We start from the raw sequence: 23,965 nt of genomic DNA on the forward strand, positions 1-23,965 counted from the left end.
AGCTGAAAATGTTCTTGACATCAAAGCAGGGCAAGTCGCAGCTCGACGAGAACAAAGGCATCTGAAGAAGATGGGCAAAGTTCTGGGAAGAGGAGATGCTCCAAAGACCCCTCTACCTGTCATTGCTGCAACATCTGTGGAAAGAGAATCAGCTGACATTTGCAACGCTGCAGGCAGTGAGGCTGATGTAATCAATGATGTTCTTCACACCTAAGATGTGGTGTAATGTCTGCGGTTAACACACTTTTTGAGAAACTGTCTGGCAGTTTGTAAGACACAAGACAAGGATATGTATTCTACTGATTATGGTAAATCTATTTAGAAGCAGTAGAGAGCAGCATAATTCATCAGTATTTACCTTATAAGGTTAGAACCTGCTAATTGGTTAGTAGGGTAAAGCTGTTTGAACATGAGTCACAGGACCAGGGTATAAAAGAGTTCTGTTGTACTTCGATAATGTTCTTAGGCAGTGTTACCAGGCATTGTTAATTTAAGTTCACAAAACTTTGTGTTCTTTTATTTTACTTTGAACCCTTTCTTAGTTATACTTATTTACCATAATTTTCTTTTCTTATTTTCAAGCTTTTCTTTGCTGAAGTTGTAGTTGATTGCAATATAAACTAATAAAAGGACTGCCTCCTATTGCAAGGTTAGTACCCCCATACTGTGCAGCAGCTGTGAGTTCTTTGTGTTCAGGAACAGACGATTCCAGGGACTACATTTCCAAAAACACTTTCTGAGGTGAGTCTTGTGCTGACCTTTACAGAATTTGACTCCGGTAATGGTTCGTCCTTTGCGATAGATATTTCCTATTTGGGTTTGTGACTAGGAAATGTTTATCAAATGCAACACAATAGTTCTCTGACCTAAATGGCTTCTTATCATTTAAAGTCCATGCTGTTATGTTTGCCCTTATTGATCTTCTTATCCTACTGAGGAAAGAGCATAGAAGCACTGGATTTATTTTTTTCTTAATCACTACACGTAAATCTCCCTTTAAACAGGTCTAATCCTCCTGCCTCCTTCCCTACTTGTACTCTTTTTATCTGATCTGTATTCACTTACCCCCGACAAATACAGTAGGTGGAAACATCACTTTGTATTATTTGCTTTCAAACTTAACTACCCCTTTCCCAGCTCAATACAAGCTAACATTTCCCCAATATGTTTGCTTTATGTGTGAGGATAAGCACTATTGTTCATACCATTGCTCTATAATTAATACGACAGATTGTTTCTGTTCTACTCCACAGACTGAGCATCTGTTAACATCTCTCTCAAGCACTCTCTGATCATAGCATAAAGTTATGTGGAACATGTTAGTGTAGGATCTGATGCATACTATCTGCTCATTTACTGGGCTGCTGGGCTGGGCAAGATGCTTGTGGCAGGTCTTTATAGCTTTCCAGTTGATTCACAATGCAGCTGCATGACCCAACTTGTCCCATGGTCTTATCTAAGTCCTCTATGACAGAAGTTTTATCTTCATTATATTTTTAGACGCTGAACTATTTGTACTATAGTAAAGGGTTTTTTTTGTCATCCACATATACTGCAATTTTTAGATACAGTGGTTCAGTTGCCTTTCCCAGCATGGATAATTGGATAGCTGCAGATATTTCTTTAGATAGCAAAAAGTTCTTCCTGACTTAATGATACTGCATTTGAAGCCCACAAACTGACACAGAATTAAACAACTGGATACAAGTAATTTTGGTGCATTCTTCATGTCTTTCAGGTATTTCTATGTTGTGCTTTCATTTTTGGATCATACAACTGTATTACAATGGAATTTGGACCATCAAAGAATTTCACCCACAATGAATTTTATCTAATTGCATTTACCTCTCTAAAAGAATACAGAGGACTCCTTTTCATCCCATTTAGCATAATTTTTATCTTTGCTGTCATCACTAATGTTGCCCTTGTGTTTGTCATTACACAACAGAGGACACTTCATTCCCCAATGTATGTTCTAATATGTTTCATAGCATGTGTTGATATATGTGTCCCATGTTGTGTTGTTCCACGATTATTATTTAGTTTAGCATCAGGGATCAACGTTTGGCCTCGAGAATTATGTATGATCCAGATGTTTATTGTTCACTATGCTTGCAGTTTTCAGTCCACAATCTTGTTTGGAATGGCTGTAGATCGCTACTTTGCTATATGCATGCCATTACGGTATAATGATTTCATGAGTTTCACTAATTGTATGATTGCTACAGGTATAATTGTAATTCGAAATACACTGATCATAACAGCCATGGTCGCATTGGTTGGAACACTTAGATTCTGTTCCTCTAATGTTCTTTATCATGTTCATTGTGAACATCAGCTAGTGGTCACCTTAGCAAGCCCCTGTGAAGACACAACAAAAAATTATTTTGCTGGTCTGATCAGTTTCTGTGTGCCAACTATTGACTGTGTTGGCATTGCATTTTCCTACATTACGATATTTTTTATGATTTACCGATCAGCTGCAGGAGAGTCACGCAGCAAAGCCATTTCCACTTGTACCACACATTTAATAGTTATCTGTATCACCTACTTCACTTCCATGGTGGCCTTCCTGGCCTACAGAATCCAGTTAGGACTTACAGCTGACCTACGTGTTCTTACCAGTCTTGGATATCTACTTGTCCCTGGTATCTGTAACCCACTAATCTATGGTATCAGGACCAAAGAAATACGTGAACAATTAATTAAAATCCTTAGACTAAGTAAGGTTGATGCTTTTTAATTATATAATAAGAGGGTGTAGAAATTCTTGCAATAATAATAGCAGTATCATAAATAGAGTGACTTTTAAAGACCTGGAAGATCAATCAATAAAGAAATACATACATATTTTCAATTTTAAGTTTTTAATGTAATAATTTGATCAGAACAAATCTAAAAACTGGATGGTAACTGTGCAACATAAGAAGAATATATATTTTTACTAATTTGTAATATTGTTTATGCACTTACATTACATACTGTATATTGTAACATGTATAATTAATAAAGAACATTTCTCATGTAATATTTTTTATTTAATTAATTAGTTTATCTATATATTTTTACATTTTATGTATGTATACTGCATATATGTAAGTAATGTCAGCACACTGCACAAAAATAAAGATTCTTAGTCTAATTAAAAAAGGAATGGAAAAGTGTGAAACTTCATTCCATTTATACTGTCCTTATTATCAATAATGTAATCTGTTTTGAGGCTTCCCTGGTGTGTCATTACATAAGTGAAATTATGCAAAAGAAAAGAATAAACACGAATTCTGATGACATGAATAGCTTTATCAAACAGTGGGCACAGTCACAGACAGGGTCAGACTGCCTTCTTGCAAATATAGTCAACTTTTGAACTTAATGACTCTAATTGTGTTACTATGTGATTCAGTTTAATTGCAGAAATAACTCTAAAATTTCCCAAGGATATAGTCCTGTAATCCAAAAGAAAAAAATTGGTTACATTCACTAATGAACTGGACTCCCTGAGGAACAGTGTAAGACTTTTAATTGGTTTCATAAGAAATTTAATTGTTTTCTAAACGTAATGAAAATCCAGTAAATTAACTTTCTGTAACAATAATCCCATAGGGAGTGTGAAAATACAGTAGCCCTTAAATGCAGTACACCCAAAGCTCAACTGTAGGACAAGGGAAAATTAATAATGTCGTTTATTCATTGTTGGGTGTAACAGTGATCAGATCAGTTTAACAACCCATTTACTTCAAAAAATTATTTTACTTTATTTTATTTAAGAAGTCATTTTAGTAGAATAGTTATGATGACTTGATCAGCTTTTTAATTTGCTGACATTCAGGAACAGGAATACTCCTTGTTGAAAATAAAACAAATTAGACATATCATCATTACTAAAATAGGTATACTATACAGTACTTTCACAATCACATCATTAGGAACACTCACTCTTTGTTCCGCTACAGTCACTACTACGCCACCGTCCCACCTGCTACACATTAAGAAGCAATATGTCCATTAGTGTCGATTAAGATAATTTGTAACATCTGTTTTATTATTTAATAAAAAAAATTTAAAAAATATTAAAGAGAAAGCTTGCTGTTGACTAAGTGGATGATTGGCAACTCTATACTAGACAAAAGGAATAAATATTAAATAATGTATGATAATGATTGTTTATCATGTATACATGTGTTGACCATGCTGGCTATTGTTCATCCATGGCTTGATAAAAAGTTAGTATGCCATAATTACCTTAAGAATAAACCACTAAATGACATAACTCACGCATAGCTGTATAATCTTACAAATTGGTACTTTTCCTCAAAGTTTGTTCTCCTACAAAAATCCCTTATGCCTACCACACTTCCTTAAAGTTTACTTCGCATGACTGATTTGCACTTTTTTCCAACGATAAGAGAAGCTGCCCGAGTTTTACCTGTTGAAAGACCTGTAAATCAACTACACCCACACACACTAAACTGTGAGGCTGATCTCAGATCAGAATACTCATCAGAATACTCATCGGTTCTTTTTTTCCGAATCTGATTACTTGACTCAACTCTAGTATGAGTCGACTCTTTTGGTTTCTAAATGGCTCTTTCGACTTTACTGTTTAATTCGTAGCATATCTTTGAGAAAAAAAAAGAACCGATTCGTTCCTAAAGCGACATACGGGCGGGTCAAACTACACTGCGTATTATCGACTATCAGGTTGTTTGATTCCCTTGGGTAATTGTTGCACAGAGAGAACCATGTCTGGCAAGGTCGCTGTAGTCACAGGAGCTAACAAGGGCATCGGACTGGCCATAGTGAAAGGACTTTGTAAAGCAGGATACGATGGAGATGTTCTCCTCACCGCTCGAAATGAAGCGCTGGGAAAGGAGGCATTAGAGCTGGTGAAAGCCGAGGGTTTCAAAAATGTCGTCTTTCACCGACTCGACATCTGCGACCAAAGCAGCTCACTGGCGCTCGGAAAGTTTCTGAAAGAGAAATACGGAGGCCTGGATGTGCTCATCAACAACGCGGGAATCGCTTACAAAGGTTAATTCACCACAATTAATTTACGCAAACAAAATGCTTTTGTAAATTTACATATTTACTGCTCATAGTAGTTGACCAGCAAAAACATGTTATTTTCTTTTCTCATCATTAGTAAAAGCCACTGAGCCTTTTGGTGAACAGGCTGAAGTCACCATGCGCACCAACTTTTGGGGAACACTGTGGGTGTGCCATGCTCTGTTCCCCCTGCTGAGGCCTAATGCTCGTGTGGTCAATGTATCCAGTATCGCTAGCAAGTGGTCTCTGGATAAATGTAGCCCAGAACTCCAGGAAAAGTATGCTCAAAACCTATTGTCCACGTATAACTATTGTCCACGTATAACTTTGTTACTCTAGTTTATTATCTGCATATATTAGTTAAGTGTTGGTCAAATTGTGCATGATGTGTCAGGGTCTACAGCTGAAAACCACTCTTTCTCTCTCTCTCTCTCTCTCTTTCTCTCTCCCTCTCTCTCTCTCTCTCTCTCTCACACACACACACACACACACACACAGATGGGTTGGGGTCCATAAGTCAGAAGGCCCGTAGAAATTCTGTTGTTGTTTCCATTTATAACAAGAAATAAACATGAAATTTAAAAATAAAAGACAAAGGAAAAAACATTAAAAAAAAAAAGGTTTGTTTAGATGTTTCCAAGATTCTGAAGTGTCTGATCTGTTGGTCAAAGGTTTAAATTTAGGTTAATGTTTAACTCCTCTGTACAAAAGGTCAGATATTCTTTGAGATTTATCCCTTCACTGAAGACTGTTTGGGTGACATGGTAATGCTTTTGACTCTTAACATGAACCATCACGTTTTTATACACAGTTGTGTTGATGCCAGCTCAAGGGCAAATTCGAGATATTCCAAATATAAAGAGATTTTCAAAATGATGTGAATATTTTATTCATTTGTACTTTTCACTGGTTTGCTGCTGATATCATTTGTAAGTAAACATTTTGCATTAAATTAGTATTACATTCTTTAGTGTATACAAATACTGTACAGTATATAGATAAGGTAGCTCTGTCAATTTAACTGTGGCATTGTTGTTGGTTCTAGATGGGCTGGTTTAAGTATTTAAATCGCTGATCTTGGATTTTCACAAACAACAAATCTTTATAATTTGTACAAATGGAGTGTGGAACATCTGCAAGCTAAAAAACATTCTGGATCAGAAAGGTCAGAAAACTGGCAAAAAAAATAAATAAATAAATAAATTTCCCCATAATTTTTATCTGTCCAGTTAGGGTATGAGTATGGAGGAGTATGTGCCAATGAAAGCCTCAGATTCTTCTTACCTTATGGTAGGGAACTAAGAACAGTATTCTGCTATTGTAGCCCATGCACCTAAAGGTCTTATTTGAGCTCTGAGATGCTTGTCAGCTTACCACAGTTGCAAAGTTTTAAAAGTGAGTAACTGTATTCTTCCTGCCAGCTTGTACAATCAGCCCATTGTTCTTTGACCTCTTATCATCAAGGTGTTTCCACCTTTCCACATAACTGTCACTTACTTATATATAATTAATACGTTATAAGTTTATACATTTATAGTTTTTGTTTCTTAAAACATAATACCAGCTCATTTGGTACCAACAACACTTCCATGGTTAAAGTCACAGATCACATTTTCCCCACTTTAATATTTTGTGTAAATAATAACTGAAGCTCTTTACCTGTACTTGCATAATTTTATGGTTTTATGTCTATTATTGACTATTATTAGATAACTGTATAAATGTGCTGGTGTGATACTTGATATTGTGGATGGTGTGTGTGTGCATTTATATTGATGTATATACAGTACTTTGAAAAAGTCTTAGGCACCATAATCTATGCTGTACCAATTTTGTTATATATGTTTGTGTCTGCATAATTATGTACAAAATCATTCAGTATTTCCATATATAACTTAAAAAGGAATAAATAAATAACATTACAGAAGAATATATGCATGGCTGTAAAGAAAGAGATATATAGTGAAAGTCAGACCAGTTTTCAGGTGAAATAAAAAAACCTAATGTACGCTCCTGGGATTTGCAACAAAAAAAGAAAGACGAGTGTGGCAAAGTTACCAGAAGAACACATATATTCATTTTTAAGTTATATATAGAAATACTGACTGATTTTGTACATACTTATGCAGACATGATAAACATATATAATAAAAATTGGTACAGCATACAATATGGCACAGTACTATATATGTGCACACACAGGATCCAAAACTACACTTTTCTTTGTTTAAAGGGATTTTTCTAATGTAATGTAATTATTTCTAAAGATCATATGACTAATCCCCCAGGGATGTCCTTTCACTAACATCAGAGACTCTGTGGGGTAGATTGAAAGTTAATTTAAAAAATCTTGAATATTTTGACATTTTCATGATTATAACACATTTGTATACAGATATTTATAAAGCCTTTTATTTCAAATACATTTTGATGAAATGCTGTTTGTCAGGTTGAGAAGAACAGACATGGCAGATGAGGAGCTCTGCTTAATGATGGGGGAGTTTGTCACTGCTGCACAGAGTGGCGCTCATGAGGCTCAGGGCTGGCCAAACACTGCTTATGGTACTACTAAGGTACTGTTTTCAAGCTTATTTTTTGACAGTGTGGACTATTTGAGATCCTGTCTTAACTCTAAAAATAAAATTAAGAAATCCAAACTAGCACAAAAAGTAAAATGTGAACAAAATAAATAATCTATTGAGTCATCTATTGTTCTCCAGTCATTTGACAATATAATACCTAAAGTCACTTTAGAGTGAATATTTCTTTAAATAATATAAATGGGATATTTAGTCTACAAAGTAATGTTTTCTTTGTTAAATGGGTGATTGCAAGATGATGTGACCAGAGTGTACTAATGAGGCTCATTAGTAGACAGTCACTCAATAGTGGACTTGTTTATGAAAATATATTTCTTATTATAGTGTATGTACATTATCCTTTCACATATGCAACATTGATCAAACTGATCCAGAAAATAGAGCTACAGCACTTCAGACATACCATTTGATGACAAGTTGTATGACTATGTTTTAGCCCCATGCACCGATCAGACAATGCATTTTACAATTTGGTTCAATTATGCATGGTGTGCTAATAAACAAAATAATCAACAGTTTTGGTCTGATTTAATCTCAACAAATTGACTAAAAGGTGCGAAAGCACCCGTAGTGACCCAGGCCATTAGCTAAGGCTTCAATAAATCTAAATCTGTGCTTGATATGCCATGACATTCCAAGTTGCCATGATCATTCAAAACAAAGGTATACAGAGCTGAATGGCCTTTAATGTAGGTCTGATATAATTAATTCAACAAATAAATGAATGGTAAAAAGTAACTATTTGTTCTGATCTTTTTTTTAGATCGGTGTAACTGTTCTTTCAAGGATCCAGGCACGAGTTCTTAGTGAAACCAGGTCTGGTGATGGCATTCTCCTCAATGCCTGCTGCCCAGGCTTGGTTAGAACAGACATGGCTGGTCCAAATGCCACCAAGAGCCCAGAGGAAGGAGCAGAAACCCCAGTGTACCTGGCATTGTTGCCAGCTGGAGCCAAGGAGCCACATGGACAGTTGGTTTGGGACAAAGTGGTGCGGGAATGGTAGAAGGGGGAAAAATAGTATAAATAATGTAAACAGCAGTGAATGTTTTAAAAATAAAAAATACAAAAAATTGTCCCTAATTTCAGTTCTGCCATGAAATATTTGATAGATGTAATGTTATTAGTTATGTGTTTCATTTGGTTGATTTCCACTTCATGCTTTAAAAATCACTACACACGCTGAAGATTCAGACCAGAATCTGATGTGGGCAAAATGCCACTACACTGTAGTGCCAGGCCACTTCCATCATTAGAATTGACTAAATGAGCAGATGATGACTTGAAGGAATTAATTTTAAAATTAATCTTTTCAGAAAAAAGTTTTATAAATGCATTAATAAACTGATGTAAAATGTTTATACTGGTTTTATAGAAAGTGTGATTTAAATATTTACTCTAAACACTGCCGCATTGTAAAATTTGTGAATCAGCTTGGGTAAAGGTGCTATTTTTGGATAACAGCAGCTCTGATAATAGTATCAGATTAAAATGCATGTTTTTATTTCTATTTATTTTGTTCACAAATCACAAGTACTATAATTCGCATAATCTTTAGGCCTGCTAATCATTCCACATTTTACAGATTTTTTGGGTGAAAAAATTTAAATTAATGCAAAAAACTGGTCAATGAATTCATGTTTTTCGCTTATTCAAGAGTCAGTTTGGTAAACCTCCTTGTTGGTGCATACCACTTTCATTTCAAATGCCAGTTGTTTAATATACTGTAACACACACACAAACTTGTTGCCACATAATTTCAGAAAAAAAATCGTAAAAAAAAATAATAATAAATTACACCAATTGTCTGATGAAGTGAAAATATGAAAAAATCAAATGTAATAAAGCTGTAACACAGTGCACTTGTGGTTAGTCTGTATCATGACAAGCTGCATTTTTAATTGATTACCTAATTTATTAACTAACTAATTTAAGTGACAGAAGAATGACAGGATGGTCTGGGAATCTTCATAGTCACAAAACAACAGGAAGTACCTTATTTTGGGGGTGTTCTACAACATTAAATGTGCACTAGAGGGCAGCATCACACCAACACATTGTGGAAGGTAAAAAAAATAGTATCGATTTAAGGGGATGTCTTGTGAGATCAGTATTGCATGATATTGTAAAGTGGCTACTGTTGTACTAACATTTAAAACAAATGTTTGTTTTTTTTATAAGAGAGGTCTCAAAGCCTCTTTTCAATTTTTTAGGCTTTCTTTTAGCCATGCAGGTAGTCGTCACAGAAAACTGTGAAAATGTGTGACATGCAGAACCTGTTTGGAAGGTTTATAATGTGAATAAGTAGTGTATATAAATCACTAATATACAAAGTTTGCTTTAGGCAACAAAAGGTCACACCTTATTTATAACAATAAAGGCACTGACTTTAAATTAGGATGGCTTGGTGGTACAAATTGGGCAGAAGGTGCATGGTACACTGTGATGGCCTGGCTTTCTACCCATTGTGTTGTGCCAAGTAACACAGGCTCAGTATTACCCTTGGCCCTGATGAAGTTAGAATGGATAGAGAAGATGACATTTTTTCCATTCCTCCAGTCCAAACTTGATGCTCCCTATCAAGTTTTCTGATTATCCTCTCAAACAAGTGGTTTTTTATGGCCACAGAACAATTCCAATTGTGTGAATTCTTGTCATATTGCCCCTATGATCTTCGGTAATGGTAATTCCTTTTAACTTTTTTTCAACACAATAGACTATTTAGCATGATCCTTCCAGGTTCTATTGCGTTGGACAGTTCTTAGACCAATTTGAATATAATGTTTTTATGAAACATTAAAATTTAGCTTTTTTGGGGTAGACAGTATATATTAGTAAAAGAGTTTACTGTGCCAGCATTTTCTTACAGCCCAGACATGACATGACCAAATGGTCCATATTGTGCAGATGGATTATTTAACTGTAACTGGACTAGTTTGGTTACATTTATATGCCCTGAACATCGATTTAGGTGCTACAGGTAAATACATGACAATAAATACAGTATATAAACCAGATAAAAACAATTACAGTACTTAAAAACAGCTCTGTGTTGCACTTTTGGGTCTGGCCATGTATGCTTGGCTGTATTGTGGCACTGGTAACATTTGTTTGTTACCTCCTTATTGTGCATCTTGCAACAGCCACACCACTTTTGAGCACACAACAAAGACACCATTTTGATGATTGAAATCAACAAATACATAAAAGCCTGTAACTGGATAATTGGTGCAGTGGTTACCATTTTTAAAAGGGCAAAATTCTTGGCCTAATTGAGATTGCTGAACCTGGAAGCATAGTGCTGAACCATCAACTTTGTGGAAGAAATGTGGTTGGGAAAAAAAATTATGAAAAACCATGAGTGAAAATCACTTAAACGCTTGCATTGCTGCATCGTAAAAAAAGAAAAAAAACAGTAGACATTACAGCTGTGTTTAATAGTGAAAGTAAGATCATTTCCACATGCGCAATTTAAAAAGAACTCACATGATTTGAATTAAACAGCTGTGTGGCCATAAGGAAACAACTTGGTGAGACTAATCAGAAAAAGGCATGTATTTGCCTGGGAGCATAAAGAATTACTTTGGAGCAGTGGAAACAATTATTATGGTCTGATGGTCTGATACCAGATTTACCCCCATGGGAGCACATGAAGCGATGCACTCATCATGCATAGTAGTCACTGTACAAGTCTCTGGAGGCAGTGTTATGATCTGAGGTTGGTTTGTCAGGTCTAGGCTCAGCAATAATATGTGTCAACAAAATGAAGCCAGCTGATGGCCTGAATGCACTGAAGGAGCAGGTCAAAGCTTTAATAGATTTTTTTTTCTTCCCTGATGACCTGTTCTGGAAGCATATATATATATATATATAGATAGATAGATAGATAGATAGATAGATAGATAGATATAGATACATACACACACAAAGTATATATAAACATATATACATACTCCAGCTTAAATCTCTTTTAAACGTTCTGCCATGAATATTTTAAACATTTAAAAAAATATGTTCCCCACGCCAGTAAACTGTCAATCACTACACTACAAGATACCCCGACACACCCCAATAATACATGACCTTACATTAGACCTGCCCATGGCTTGTTGTGATTAGTGATGCAAGTTGCATCTTTCAACTGCATTAATAGTGAATCATTTTATTTCCATAAAGGTTTAGCAACTGTTACTAACCTGTTTTAATACACTGAGGCTAGTATATGACTATAATTACATATGTTACATCATATCTGTCTTTAGATGAGTACTGAAATCTTTTAACCAAAACAAATAACATCTAAGCTGTATATTATGGTCCTGCAACCGACTGATCTGTCAACAGGATCCTGCTGTTCGTTGTATGTTTGCTGAGTCTATAATCACAATAAAACTTGTTGACAGGATATCTTGTTTCCTGAACACCTGGAACAGATGTAAAGATGGGCTTGTGGAGTTTATTGTACACAAGTGATTCTCTATGAGAGAGTGTCCCAAAAGTATATTTAAACAGTGGATAATAATAGTCAGATAATGACGACAGTCTTCAGTATGAGTTTTTGATGCTTTATAGTATTTACATTGCATGTGGTTTAGTTTAACCAAAAATGCCTGAGAGCAAGTTCCTAAGCAGACGGCTTTCAACAGCAAGTTCAAGATAAGTTAGACATGTAGTATAGCATATTTCTTAAAATCTAAAATACCACTGTGTGAGCAAAGCCACAAATGCTGCCTCACACAACTACTAATTCATGAAATGGTATCTCATAGTGAGGACATGGGTTTACAACTCAGCAGGAGTCACCCTCGAGGCATCTCATCAGCTGTTTGAAGAACAAGACAAATTAAAAAAGACAAAATAAAAACCTATATTTCTTAACTTAATCATTGCACATAGACACTTTCTTACACAATAAATGTCAGACATTGATTAAGGTGTTGGATAGGTGCAAACCATCATTTCACCTTGTGAGAAGATACTGTCAAACTGTTGAAAAGGCACCTTTAAAATGCTATTACGATTTGTAATTTTAGTTTAAGTCATATGCTTATCAGATGCAGATACTATACAGTACCATTAAAAAGTTGGTACACACATACTCACACACTTATTTAAGGGTTTCTTCTTATTTATATATATATATATTTTAGTGGACACCTTTTGCTTGAATGAAAGCATTGCACATTCTTTGCATTTTTTTAACCAGCTTTATGAGGTCATCACCTAGAAACATTACCTTATATGTTGTAGCACTTGTTTGTTAAATTTGTTTGTTTATTTCACCAGTTATTTGGCGTCACCAACACATCCTTCTGCAACTAGTGGAACTAGCTTTGAACTGGTGACCGACAGTTAGTGTAATTGATTGTTATAGGAACACCTGTGTAGTGAGTGGAGTGATACACAGTTAAATGTCTCAGTGCTGTTGTACTTTATGTTAGCAGTCCTGGAATGCCTTTTGTCCAATCAAATTGTAATATCAGTAGTAAACCTAAACACAAAGCTGTTATAGCAACAATCCTCTACACATGTAAGATTCATTCTTAGTTTTGCACAAATCAAGCTAGTATTTACAATGTGTTTAATCTCAATGAACACCAGGATATGTGAAAGTATTTAAGTTTGCACTATCATGTGTTCCCAATAATAAAAGGGATTTGCACAATATACATATAACAAATGTAAATCTGCTCCGTTCCCAGCCTATGCACTTTAAACCATATTGGAAAATTTAGTGGCAAAAATAAATGTTTATATTTTGCAGATATATGTCGCCTGTCTAGATGTTGCAAATTATGGGGAGCACAGTAGTTACTGCCCAGCTTGTAACTACTGTATAGTGTTATTTTAGCACCTACTGGTCAAAAATGGGAACTGCACTAGGCACTAACAGGTCATTGAGCTAAGTATTACAATACCCATGCTTACTCTAGACAGACTACACACAGAGCAGTAAGTAATGGCAATGCCAGTATTGCCACTTTTACAGAATGGGCTATTTTAATAATTCTCTGTAGCTACCAACATCATGTTTTAATGGAAAACTATTCGAATTAAACAATTCAAAAATACATTTCCACAACCAGTAACAATGTCTAATGTATGTCCACACAGTTTATCTATGATGCACAGACAACTTCTGATGTAAGATATAGCTAAAAGAGAGAGAGAGCGAGAGAGAGAGAGAGAGAGAGAGAGAGAGAGAGAGAGAGAAACCTTTATTATTGGCCGTTTTTTTTACTCAGCTCAACACTTAACTGCATAGGGTTTAGATTGAAAAAGAATCACTATTAGTAATTTACATGTTATTATTAATGTTATCCTGCCTGACGACAATCTACAATCAAGAGCTGCTGCAGCAGAAAGATGAAAATGTTTACCTCAAATCACAAGACCTGTCGTTTTGGAGATGTTCTGGTTCAGACATCTAGACATCACAATTTCACCCTTGTCAAAGTTGCTCAGATCCTTACAACTGCCCCATTTTCTCACCACCTTAACACCTCAACTTTGAGAACTGACTTTTTACTTGCTGCCTAACACTGTAACAAGATAATCGGAGCCAGTTTAAGAAACATTGAGCAACAACTTTGTCTAAGAAAGCCTAAGAACATGCTAGCTGGGTGTGATTTCCTCCCACAGTAAATTTCACACTCTGTTATAGTGCCATGGTAAAATAGACTTGAGTTTGGTTTGTGATCGGATATTAGCTGTCAGAATGTCTGTGTTGCATCTGTTTCTTGCTTGGTATGGAAATCCAGTTTTCTTCTGTTTTCTTTCTGAAATCCAGTGTTTTATTATGTTCTGCATCAGCATGTAATTAGCTAATAATTAGTGTGTCCAAAGCTGGGTAAAATTTTAAAGTACACTAAAATCTGACTCATCATGGGCAAATAAAAGTGTTCACATGCTTATAAACCTATTTGATGGAGTGAAAAATTTTTTTTCATTATCTTAAATACGTACCGCTGTTACTTGTATTTCATTACAGCCCAACACTTACTGCATAAGGCTACATAAAAAGACCACATTTAACAGTGAAACTCTGTACCAGGAAGAATATTAGAAGGAGATTTGCCAATAAATTCCATCATATTATTGAATAATTGACCATAAAGCATATTTTTATATTAAATGTTATCATTAGTAGGTACAAGAAACAGGAATTCACGTGAGGACCTACTGATTTCTGGTCCTCCAGGAAGTTTAAGGGGTGAAACTTTCACACAAAAAAAACAAAAAAAAACAATGAAACGCAAAATGTCCAAAGACAGTAGTTGTATGTTTTGTTCGTCCATTCACAACCTTCTCCCTTCCTCTTAATAATCTTCTTTGTATCTTCTCAATATATTCAGAAGACCACATATTATTCAGCTACATTTGCAGGTCTTGACTATCATATTCGACAGTTGTTCTACCTGTGGAAGAGCCAAATTGTACCAACCACATTAATTTACATTTTATTACAAGTAGGTGAAGAATGCACAATGTTATTATACTTGCCTTATGTTGCCTCCCCACATAGTACAGGATGGGTAAAGGATCCAGGACGTGCGGCACACAGCAAGGCTGGGCTGACGCTCCAGGATTGTGATGTTTATACAGTGCCAGCACCTGTTTATATAAATGCATTCTTTTGTAGACACTTTCATGCATGTTCTTATTGGTAGAACTAGAGCAGGGGTTTGTGCAATACACTATTTTTACATGTTTGGTTCAGAAAATAGTGGTGCCCAAATCTTACAAAATCTAGAAAGAAATACTATATATTACTAGTAAGAACTACTACATGGTAAACCACAAAGACCCTGCTTTTCCTGTTTTCAAAGCTAGTCCACAAAAAAATGCAAAGCTGCAAATATAAATATTTACAAATATATTTAATATAAATATTCAGCATTTTATGCTCCATGTGGTAGTCAAAAAATAACTATGAAGTGGCTAAAAAAGATTTTCCAACCTATACTGAATGGTTATAATTAGAGGAATTGACTCTATGGTGAAACAACATATACTCTTGAGATCATGGTATTCTCAGTTACAAGAAAATCCCAGCTTGGGAAAAAACACTTAAACCGGAACTAAAATTAATATGGCCATTGCTCTTACTTCATGGCCATTGATTTTCTTCCCTACATTGTCATGCCTCATTGTGCTTCATTCTTTTACTTACTGTATACCTTCATTAAAGTAACCACATCTATTGTGATTCTATATTACCACATTTAACAGTGAAACTGTTTGTAAATATTTGTAAATATTTGTAAATATTTATATTTGCAGCTTTGCATTTTTTTGTGGACTAGCTTTGAAAACAAGAAAAGCAGGGTCTTTGTGGTTTACTATGTGGTAGTTCTTACTAGTAATATATAGTATTTCTTTCTAGATTTTGTAAGGTTTGGGCACCACTATTTTCTGAAACAAACATGTAAGAATAGTGTATTTCACCAACCCCTGCTCTAGTTCTACCAATAAGAACATGCATGAAAGTGTCTACAAAAGAATGTATACAGGGTCATGAAGTAAGACCTAATTAACAAAGTAGCTCTGACAGTGGGCTCATATTAATGCAAAAATGGGGGGCCTGGAGCCTATTCCAGGAAACTTAGAGCACAAGGCGGGTACACTGGACAGGGTGCCAATCCTTCGCAGGGCGTACACACACATGCTGTATGCACACTCACACACAGGGAAATTTGGAAACAACAATTAGCCCAATCCCACCAATGTAAACTCCATGCACACAGACATGGGAATCGAACCTGGCCGGGAATCCAACCCAGACCCTGGAGGTGCTGACCACTACACCAACTGTGCACTGAATTCAGTGGTTATGTAATATAGGTTGTGACAACCCACTGACAGCAGAGCTCGAACCTTTGATCCTCAAATCTCCAAATCAACAAGTCAAAGCCTTAGCCACCTTAACCACCACTCCCTTTATTACTGTATAAGACTTAGATTGATTATGATTTTGATTTTTGATTTGATTCACATTTGATCATTTCATCAATGCATGTTACCTGTGAGTACTTATTTTCTGCATTCCAAACAAAGCTACAGGAGCCGATACAATAGTTCGCATAGTAGCCAGAGGGCTCATGTATCCATTTCCATCCCAGGTCCTTACGGAAGTCTATATAAAGTTTTCTCACACAGCAAACATCTGACTGTCTGGATAAAACACAAAAGGGAGACAGTGAGAACACTGAAATAAAAAAAGAAATGTGGAGAAAGAGAGAGAGCACTTGAAATACAACAGAAAGGACGCATTGAGCGTTATATTTAGCATAAAAATACATAGTATTTTTATGCTAAATACATAGTATTTTTATGCTAAATAATATAAATAATATTAATTGCTCAACTCAGAACAAACTGCATCTCCTGTAGCTTGCCGTTTCTTTCTTGAACTGAGATGACGGACACGCTCTGCAGGTAGTGACATTATCAGAATGTGTGGCTTTGGCAGTTTGGCATATAGAACTGCTTTGTCTCCTCTTACACAGGGTATGCCTGAAAATAAGCAATCAATACATTTTTTAACACGCAAGAAACTAAACTCAGATAAACAATTGGGTGTAATGTGTTGTTCATATTACCAACCTGAAATTTGGAACTGCTTTTCTACACTCTTCCCACAAGCACAATGTAACTTTACTTCTAATTTTTTTTCCCCCTCTGTAGTGGACATAGGATACATTAAAACAAAAAACAACCCACTTTATTCCATTTTTGTCCCTATAATCCTGAGATATGAACTGATCCTGGAAAAGATTAAATTAACTCACCAGAACTTAGCAGCCAGTTTTTTACAGTCTGTGTCACGTCGAAGGAAATCCATTTGTCTTTGAACTTATTGGTGATAGTATGTGAATTCAGATACCGAGCCTCATCCCCAACGCCTTGATAAAGCTCTAATCTCTGCTCACTGGCCAAAGGTATTGAAGGATTCCTAATGAGAAGGCGGAGCTCAGCCTGGGAAACCATACGGTCTAAACCCAAAATGTTTTTCATTTCTGTGACGCTAAACAGCATCACCATATTATTCTCAGCTATAAAAGAGAGAAAAAAATATGTAAACTTTTGTATAACAGCAAAAGAAGCAAATTTTGGGGGAGGATTTTGTAAAAAGCTATAACATCATTTCCCACAGTTTAGGCACAATGGATAAATCAGCCTGCAGTTGGGTTTGTAGCAATATAAGTATACAATTTAGGATCAATGGATTGTTGATTGGCTTTGACTGTTTTTTTGTAGTAAATTACTGGCAACGTTTTAATTACAAAGATTGTTGAATATCATGATGATTAAAAACAATACCAAAACTTCATCATCAGCCTCATCCTTTAAGGACTTCAGTCTCACCTAGGTATTTGACAACAGTGTTTTATCATAGTAAGACATGTGCGATGTAACGTCGGCTCATGCAGCATGCAAATTTACCTGCATCATATATCCTGGTGAAGAACGTAAGGATGGAGGATGAAGAGTTTTTTTTATAGAGAAAACAAAACAATAGAGAAAGATCTAGTTTTACCCGTAACATCTTTTTTATAGTAAAAATGTGGAACTATCATTTTTGTCTCATTCAGAAGGCACATCTGTAATATATTAAGATAAAAGAGCATTTTTATTATTATTATAATTAGAAATGCTACTAGAATTTTAGAAATAGGCTTAAGTTATTCCTCTATCTGACAGTTATTACACCTTGGCCAAGGCTCTAAGAAAATGGTCCACATAAAACCATACTGTATCTCCACAGAGCAACACTTCTACCTACAAATAAGTGCTTCTGTGACTGCACAGCATTTCATTATGGGGTTACTGAAGAGAAAAATAATGACTGAAGATGCAGAAGACTGCATGAAAGGAAGTAACGAAAAGCTTACAGTTAATTTGGAAGTGGTTGGCACTGGAAAACCACAGTGTCAACCACTGCAAATTTACCTGCATGCTTTAATTTACTTACTTTACTTTCACAGTCAGTCGCATTTTTAATCATTATATTTCTCTATTTTTCTTACTGCAGTGTGAATGTGAAATACCAAAAGAGGCATGCTGATAAAATGTTACACTAGTGAATTTAAAAAAATTATAATATAAAATAAAATGTTTTTAAGCAGGCTATTTATTAACAAGGCATGAATTATATATATACTCCTACCAGTTATTTCATTACATAAACCTATTCAGCTGCATGTTTATGCAAATATCTCATCACTAATTACATGGCAGCAACTCAATGCATTTAAGCATGGTCAAGACAATTTGCTTAAGTTTAAACCAAGAATCAAAATGAGGAAGAAGGGTAATTTAAGTAAATTTGAATGTGGACTGAGTAGACTGAGTATAACAAAACTGCTAGTCGACTGGGATTTTCATGCACAACCATCTTTAGAGTTTACAGCGAATGCTCTGAAAAGAGAATATATACAGTGAGCAGCAAGCCTCTGGGCAAAATACCCTTTGATGCCAGAGGTCAGAAAAAACTAGCCAAACTATTTCTAGTTGACCGAAAGGTATGCCAAAGAGTATCTCTTAAAACACAGCTAATTGAACTTTGAAACAAATTGGTTACAGCAGCAGGAGATCAAACTGGGTGCTACTCCTGTCAGCTAAAAAAAAAAAAAAAAACGAAAAACACCAAAATTTACCAAATTTGGTCTAACAGATGACTGGAAAAAATGGTGCCTAGTTTGATGACTCTTGATTTCTGCCTATCTGAGTATTGTTTTCGACCATGTTGATCCCTTTATGTGCAGTAGGATAATGTGCCATGTCACAAAGCTAAAATCACCTTAAACTGGTTTCTTGAACATGGCAATAAGTTCACTGTTCTTAAATGGCCTCCCCAGATCTCAATCCAATCCCAGATAGCAAAATTATTATGGTGCAGTTCTAACCCACAACTACCATGTTGATCTGGCCCATATATCGCTTGGAAATCTTTGGGATGTGGTAAAATGGAAGTTTAAATCATGGATTTGCAGCCAACAAATCTGCAGCAACTGTGTGATACTATCATGTCAATATGGACCAAAATCTCTATGGAATGTCGCCAGCACCTTATTCAATCTATGCCACAAAGTAAGACAGTTCTGAGGCAAAAGGGGGTCCAAAGCTGTACTAGCAAGGTGCACCTAATAAGGTGGCCGGTGAGTGTATCACTAATTTACTGATCATCTACTGTATACCACTTTATTCTGTATACAGGATTGTGGGGGCCTGAAGCCCAGACGGGGTACAGCCTGGACAGGATGTCAATGCATTGCACATACATACACCAGTGAGTGTATAATTAAAATAATATACCATATTTTATAATTATAAAAATATACAAGTTTTGTACTTAATTTATGTCTCTCAAACAAATAGCTTCTACTGCAATGCATTTCATTTGTACACAACCATGCAATTGAAACTCCTCAAAATCTACAAGCAGTGTGAGGTTCCTGATAACAGTAATCAACAGGTCTGCAAACTTGAAGTTTTTATGTATTTGTCATTGAAGAGTACATACTTGTTCTTTTATTTATGTGTTACACCACATTGCTGTTGAATTATTATAAATGATTGGGCAGAAGGTGTTGCTTACGTTTTATTACAGCTTGCAGTGCTGTTGACTTGTATGATGGACAATCCACATAAACAAATGTTTTAAAAAAAGGGCGTTTGTTGATGAGCTTACAGAAACCGTCACCCTATGTTTATTTAATATTTATGGAAGCAATCTGCAGTGTGTGTGTTTTGTAACAGAGGTAAAGCTGTAAGTTTGGGCTTTCTGACTTGGCACAGCCATTACACAGAGGAGTAAGTGCTTTGTGGTTTCTTGGTAACAAGACTTGCTGCCTTTTTTTTTTTAACTCTTAAAACAGAAGAAAAACAGATTGGTGAGTGAATGAATATGTATATCAGCTTTAACGCAAGTGAAAACAGGATTGAACTTTAATTGTAAAATTGCTGTGATAGTGAAAAAAACACCTCTGGTGTCAACAATACCATACATGAAGCTGCATTACACTACACTGTTGCACTTCTACTTCCACATTTATTTTTAAGAGATGAAAATATACTACAGTAACATTTATGACCACTGACATAACACTGTGGCTTACTGTTAAAATATAACTGATATTTTGTTATTGATGCTGACAGAAACCTACTGTTCTGTAAAAAACTCTTGTTCATGTATACAAATGTGTAACCTTAACATTATTTTTTTCCCTTTCTCAGGGCCTTAAATGTCCTACAGTATGTAGGTTTTTTTACAGGTGTTACATTATTTGATCCATTTAAAGATAATCTAAATGTTCCTTTAGATAATTACAGGTCTCAGACCTCTAATACACATACCTTTTGTAATAAAGAAAGACTCTTTATACATACATAGAAATGTCAGGGATTTCCAAAAAGGGTTAACCAAAGAACACTTGTAAAATAAAATAAAAAATGTTGAAGAGTGTAGAATTTGACATTCGAGATTTTATATTCCAGATCACATATAACTGCAAACAGCTGCCCAGACGCTTCCTATCTTCAATATTGTTTGGTGGTAAACAAATAAAACAAAGTATAGATTTTAACTTAATCTGACCCACTGATCAACATTAGACTACAAAAGCTGAAGAAAAATGCAAAATACCTATTCTCCTATTAATTTGGTGTTAGCTACAAAGTCAATGACAAAGTATATGTCTATTAATACTGAACAACCATAGCCTGGTCCTAAGAGATAACAGTTAATTGATGGATGTGTGATCAAAGATAGAGAACACTAGTTGCCCAGAGGTCTCTTAAAATGGGATCTGAGTCACTCCCTAGCAGCCACTAAGCACCCTTCCTTCCTGTTTGTGGTTGTGCTAACCAGTATGAAACCTCAAAAAAATGACGACTTAAGTTTGGTATGTCATCATTTTGAGTATATCTGTTCCTACAGAGCATTTCTGCCGTTTTACACAATAATTAATGAGGCATTTGTGCTAATGTTGAAAAGAGGCTGAAAATACTCACTACAGTTAGTCATGTTAAACTTATGAACCTCCTTGGCATAGTACTCCTCCTCTGCATCAGGAGTATCCACAGGTTCCATCTTCTGCACCAGCTCCTTACTCAACTCCACAGTGCTATTGTAGACGGACAGGACTTCTGCAGGTACCTCATCTCCTTTTCCTTCATCATCGTCATCATCATCATCATCATTATCTGGCTCTTTAATCAGCTGTAGTTTGCTGAGGATCTGTCCACGGATGGCCTCGATACGCTTCCTTTTCACCAGCTCCAGGTTCAGCGGTTTGCAGGTTGATAATGTGCCACAGTAACTCACACATCCCATCAGGCACAGCAGTGCCAACAGCAAACTCTGTGCCCTCATCATCCGCACTGGTGCTACAATGGTGTTTTTACACTGAAGAAATCTCAGGAAGTCCAAGAGAGAAAATAGTTTTAAGGCGCACACGTGTTTAATGCTTGTTCCATTTCAGGATTCCAAAAAAAAGTTTTCCATTGGCTGCTCGCTTGAATTAAAAAACTTCACGGTCAAAATCAGCCTCACTACACCACTGTGAAATTGCTGCCCATATCTGTCTTGCTGGCAGCCAGCATTGCTGAATCGGACAAACACACAGCTTCCAAGATGAAGTCTCTCAGGAATGCAGCATGCTGCCACACAGTAAACTAAATACAAACTTGAAGTAAAACTCTTTTAAAAGATATTACTTACAGCACACAAGGCAACTTTAACAGCGTTGAATAGTCCAAAATGGTAATATTCATGAGGTGTAAAACAGTTTATTGGAGCTTTTAGTGCTGCTTCCTTGTTTCATATGCCTCACTTCAGTCTCAAGTTAAGGGGTGAAAGAGGAAAAGGAAGCAGCACAGCTTAACATAAAGCACACAAAACTTCCTTTACTGCAAAGCAATTTCCCCATTGAATTTAACCCATTAATTACAATAGCCTCAAATGCATTTTTTGTTTGACTAAAGAAAATAAACATAATCTGATGTGTTCATATAGTACAAATCTTTCATCAAACTTATCTGTAAATTTGCCTTCCAGGTTTAAAGAAGTGAGACGCAATTTCCAGCTGAGTGTTTTTCCTCCAAGGTGAAGTGAAGCAAATACTAGTTTGTACCTAGCCCCATGCCGACTGCACACACACTAACACAATCCTCCAAGCTTAGATCAGCATTGTCCTCCCTTTCCTCCCTCCTCTTCTTGTTCCTTTTCCCTTTATCAGTCATTGGTTAAAAAAAAACAAAAAAAACGAATGGAACTTGGATGTAAACAGGACACCATGACAATATGCCACAAGCGACAACCCTCTACGATCTAGAAGCATTTTCATGAGCCTGCCCTTGAGAAAGGTGAGAATGCTGATGCAGCTAAAAACTGCTGCGGTTCCTATTTTCAGCTTGCTTAAATGAGTGTCCAACGCTTGGTTATGTTCCACATCAATCTTCAATCAGACATTGTTCCGTTTTTCTTAAATGTTCTTGCTTGTCAGAGCTCACTGAAGACAAAAATAATTTATAAGAGCATAACGTTCCATCCAAGACAACTTTGGTGAACCACAACAGTTTTTCCGCTTTTATTAAACCCCCCCCCCAATAAAAAAAAAAAAACTTTCCACCCAGGAAATAAGCAATCTAAAACATCTGTAACAGATCAAAATGGTGACTTTTAGCTCAAGCACAGATTATCTATTATCAATACAACGTAGTGGGATAAAAAATATTAAATGTCCACATACAATACATTAGATGTCAATTTTCTCGAGTTGTTTAAAAAAAATCAATAGTTACTTGCTTTCCCAGAACTTTTTACATCACAAGTAGCCAATCCATAGTTTAATAAAGCAACAGCATAACAAGGTGTAAAATTTGTACATTTTTATGAATTACTTGTTTTAAACAATAATACTCTTAATAATAATATTTAAGACTTTTGTGATTTATGAACTATAACATTGGGAGTTCAATCATATACTTGTATTTAATCACACTGTTTTGTTGTTGAGTATGAAATCGGTAAGATTTTATTTGTAATATTACATAGTACTGTTTGAAAATTTTACTGAAAATATAATATACTGTATTTTTTACTTCTTTATTGTAATGAATACTAAGTTGATTGAAGAGATGATGAATGTGGTCTTTGATATTTGCACTGTATATAAGACTACTGGGTGCACAGGACTACGTATCTAAATGTGTCGATTTATTTAAACTAAATTTAAACAGAAAACACATTTTTGTGTATGAGTATTAATTTTGTGTATAAAAATGAGTATAAACTTCCGGGTCATATTAATTATGAT

At 35.6% G+C, this 23,965-nt stretch overlaps 3 protein-coding genes across 4 annotated transcripts; 2 read left to right on the forward strand and 1 right to left on the reverse strand.

Moving 5' to 3' along the window:
* Positions 1-1,786: 1,786 nt before the first annotated feature.
* On the forward strand, positions 1,787-2,743 carry LOC128507547 (olfactory receptor 52P1-like). The gene has a single exon (XM_053478554.1). It carries the CDS (start codon positions 1,787-1,789, stop codon positions 2,741-2,743), a length of 957 nt encoding a protein of 318 aa, XP_053334529.1.
* A 1,835-nt stretch (positions 2,744-4,578) lies between these two features.
* Positions 4,579-8,726, forward strand: cbr1l (carbonyl reductase 1-like). Its single transcript, XM_053478556.1, has 4 exons — positions 4,579-5,031; positions 5,144-5,324; positions 7,496-7,619; positions 8,410-8,726. The coding sequence occupies exons 1-4, from the start codon at positions 4,743-4,745 to the stop codon at positions 8,647-8,649; spliced, it is 834 nt and encodes a 277-aa protein (XP_053334531.1). The 5' UTR covers positions 4,579-4,742; the 3' UTR covers positions 8,650-8,726.
* A 3,468-nt stretch (positions 8,727-12,194) lies between these two features.
* Positions 12,195-23,220, reverse strand: tgfb1b (transforming growth factor, beta 1b). 2 transcript variants are annotated; one of them, XM_053478553.1, is made up of 7 exons: positions 21,663-23,220; positions 17,435-17,698; positions 17,250-17,324; positions 17,012-17,159; positions 16,667-16,817; positions 15,147-15,257; positions 12,195-15,061 (listed from the first exon to the last, which is right to left on the reverse strand). In XM_053478553.1, exons 1-7 carry the CDS (start codon positions 22,021-22,023, stop codon positions 15,014-15,016), a joined length of 1,158 nt encoding a protein of 385 aa, XP_053334528.1. In that variant the 5' UTR covers positions 22,024-23,220; the 3' UTR covers positions 12,195-15,013. The 2 variants fall into 2 exon arrangements, with proteins under 2 accessions (XP_053334528.1, XP_053334527.1); XM_053478552.1 differs by having other exon boundaries at positions 21,660-23,218.
* Between the last annotated feature and the right edge of the window lie 745 nt (positions 23,221-23,965).

The sequence above is a fragment of the Clarias gariepinus genome, chromosome 19, assembly GCF_024256425.1.
Source record: "Clarias gariepinus isolate MV-2021 ecotype Netherlands chromosome 19, CGAR_prim_01v2, whole genome shotgun sequence".
Classification (NCBI taxonomy): domain Eukaryota; kingdom Metazoa; phylum Chordata; class Actinopteri; order Siluriformes; family Clariidae; genus Clarias; species Clarias gariepinus.

Excerpts from the sequence above, each read along its gene's own strand:
- cbr1l (XM_053478556.1), top strand. The coding sequence starts at position 4,743 with ATGTCTGGCAAGGTCGCTGTAGTCACAGGAGCTAACAAGGGCATCGGA. Across the intron at positions 5,032-5,143 it reads CGCGGGAATCGCTTACAAAG|TAAAAGCCACTGAGCCTTTT; the intron begins GTTAATTCACCA and ends TCTCATCATTAG. Across the intron at positions 5,325-7,495 it reads AGCCCAGAACTCCAGGAAAA|GTTGAGAAGAACAGACATGG; the intron begins GTATGCTCAAAA and ends GCTGTTTGTCAG.
- LOC128507547 (XM_053478554.1), top strand. The coding sequence starts at position 1,787 with ATGGAATTTGGACCATCAAAGAATTTCACCCACAATGAATTTTATCTA.
- tgfb1b (XM_053478552.1), bottom strand. The coding sequence starts at position 22,023 with ATGATGAGGGCACAGAGTTTGCTGTTGGCACTGCTGTGCCTGATGGGA. Across the intron at positions 17,325-17,434 it reads AAACTGGCTGCTAAGTTCTG|AGGGGGAAAAAAAATTAGAA; the intron begins GTGAGTTAATTT and ends TGTCCACTACAG. Across the intron at positions 17,160-17,249 it reads AAAGCAGTTCCAAATTTCAG|GCATACCCTGTGTAAGAGGA; the intron begins GTTGGTAATATG and ends GCTTATTTTCAG.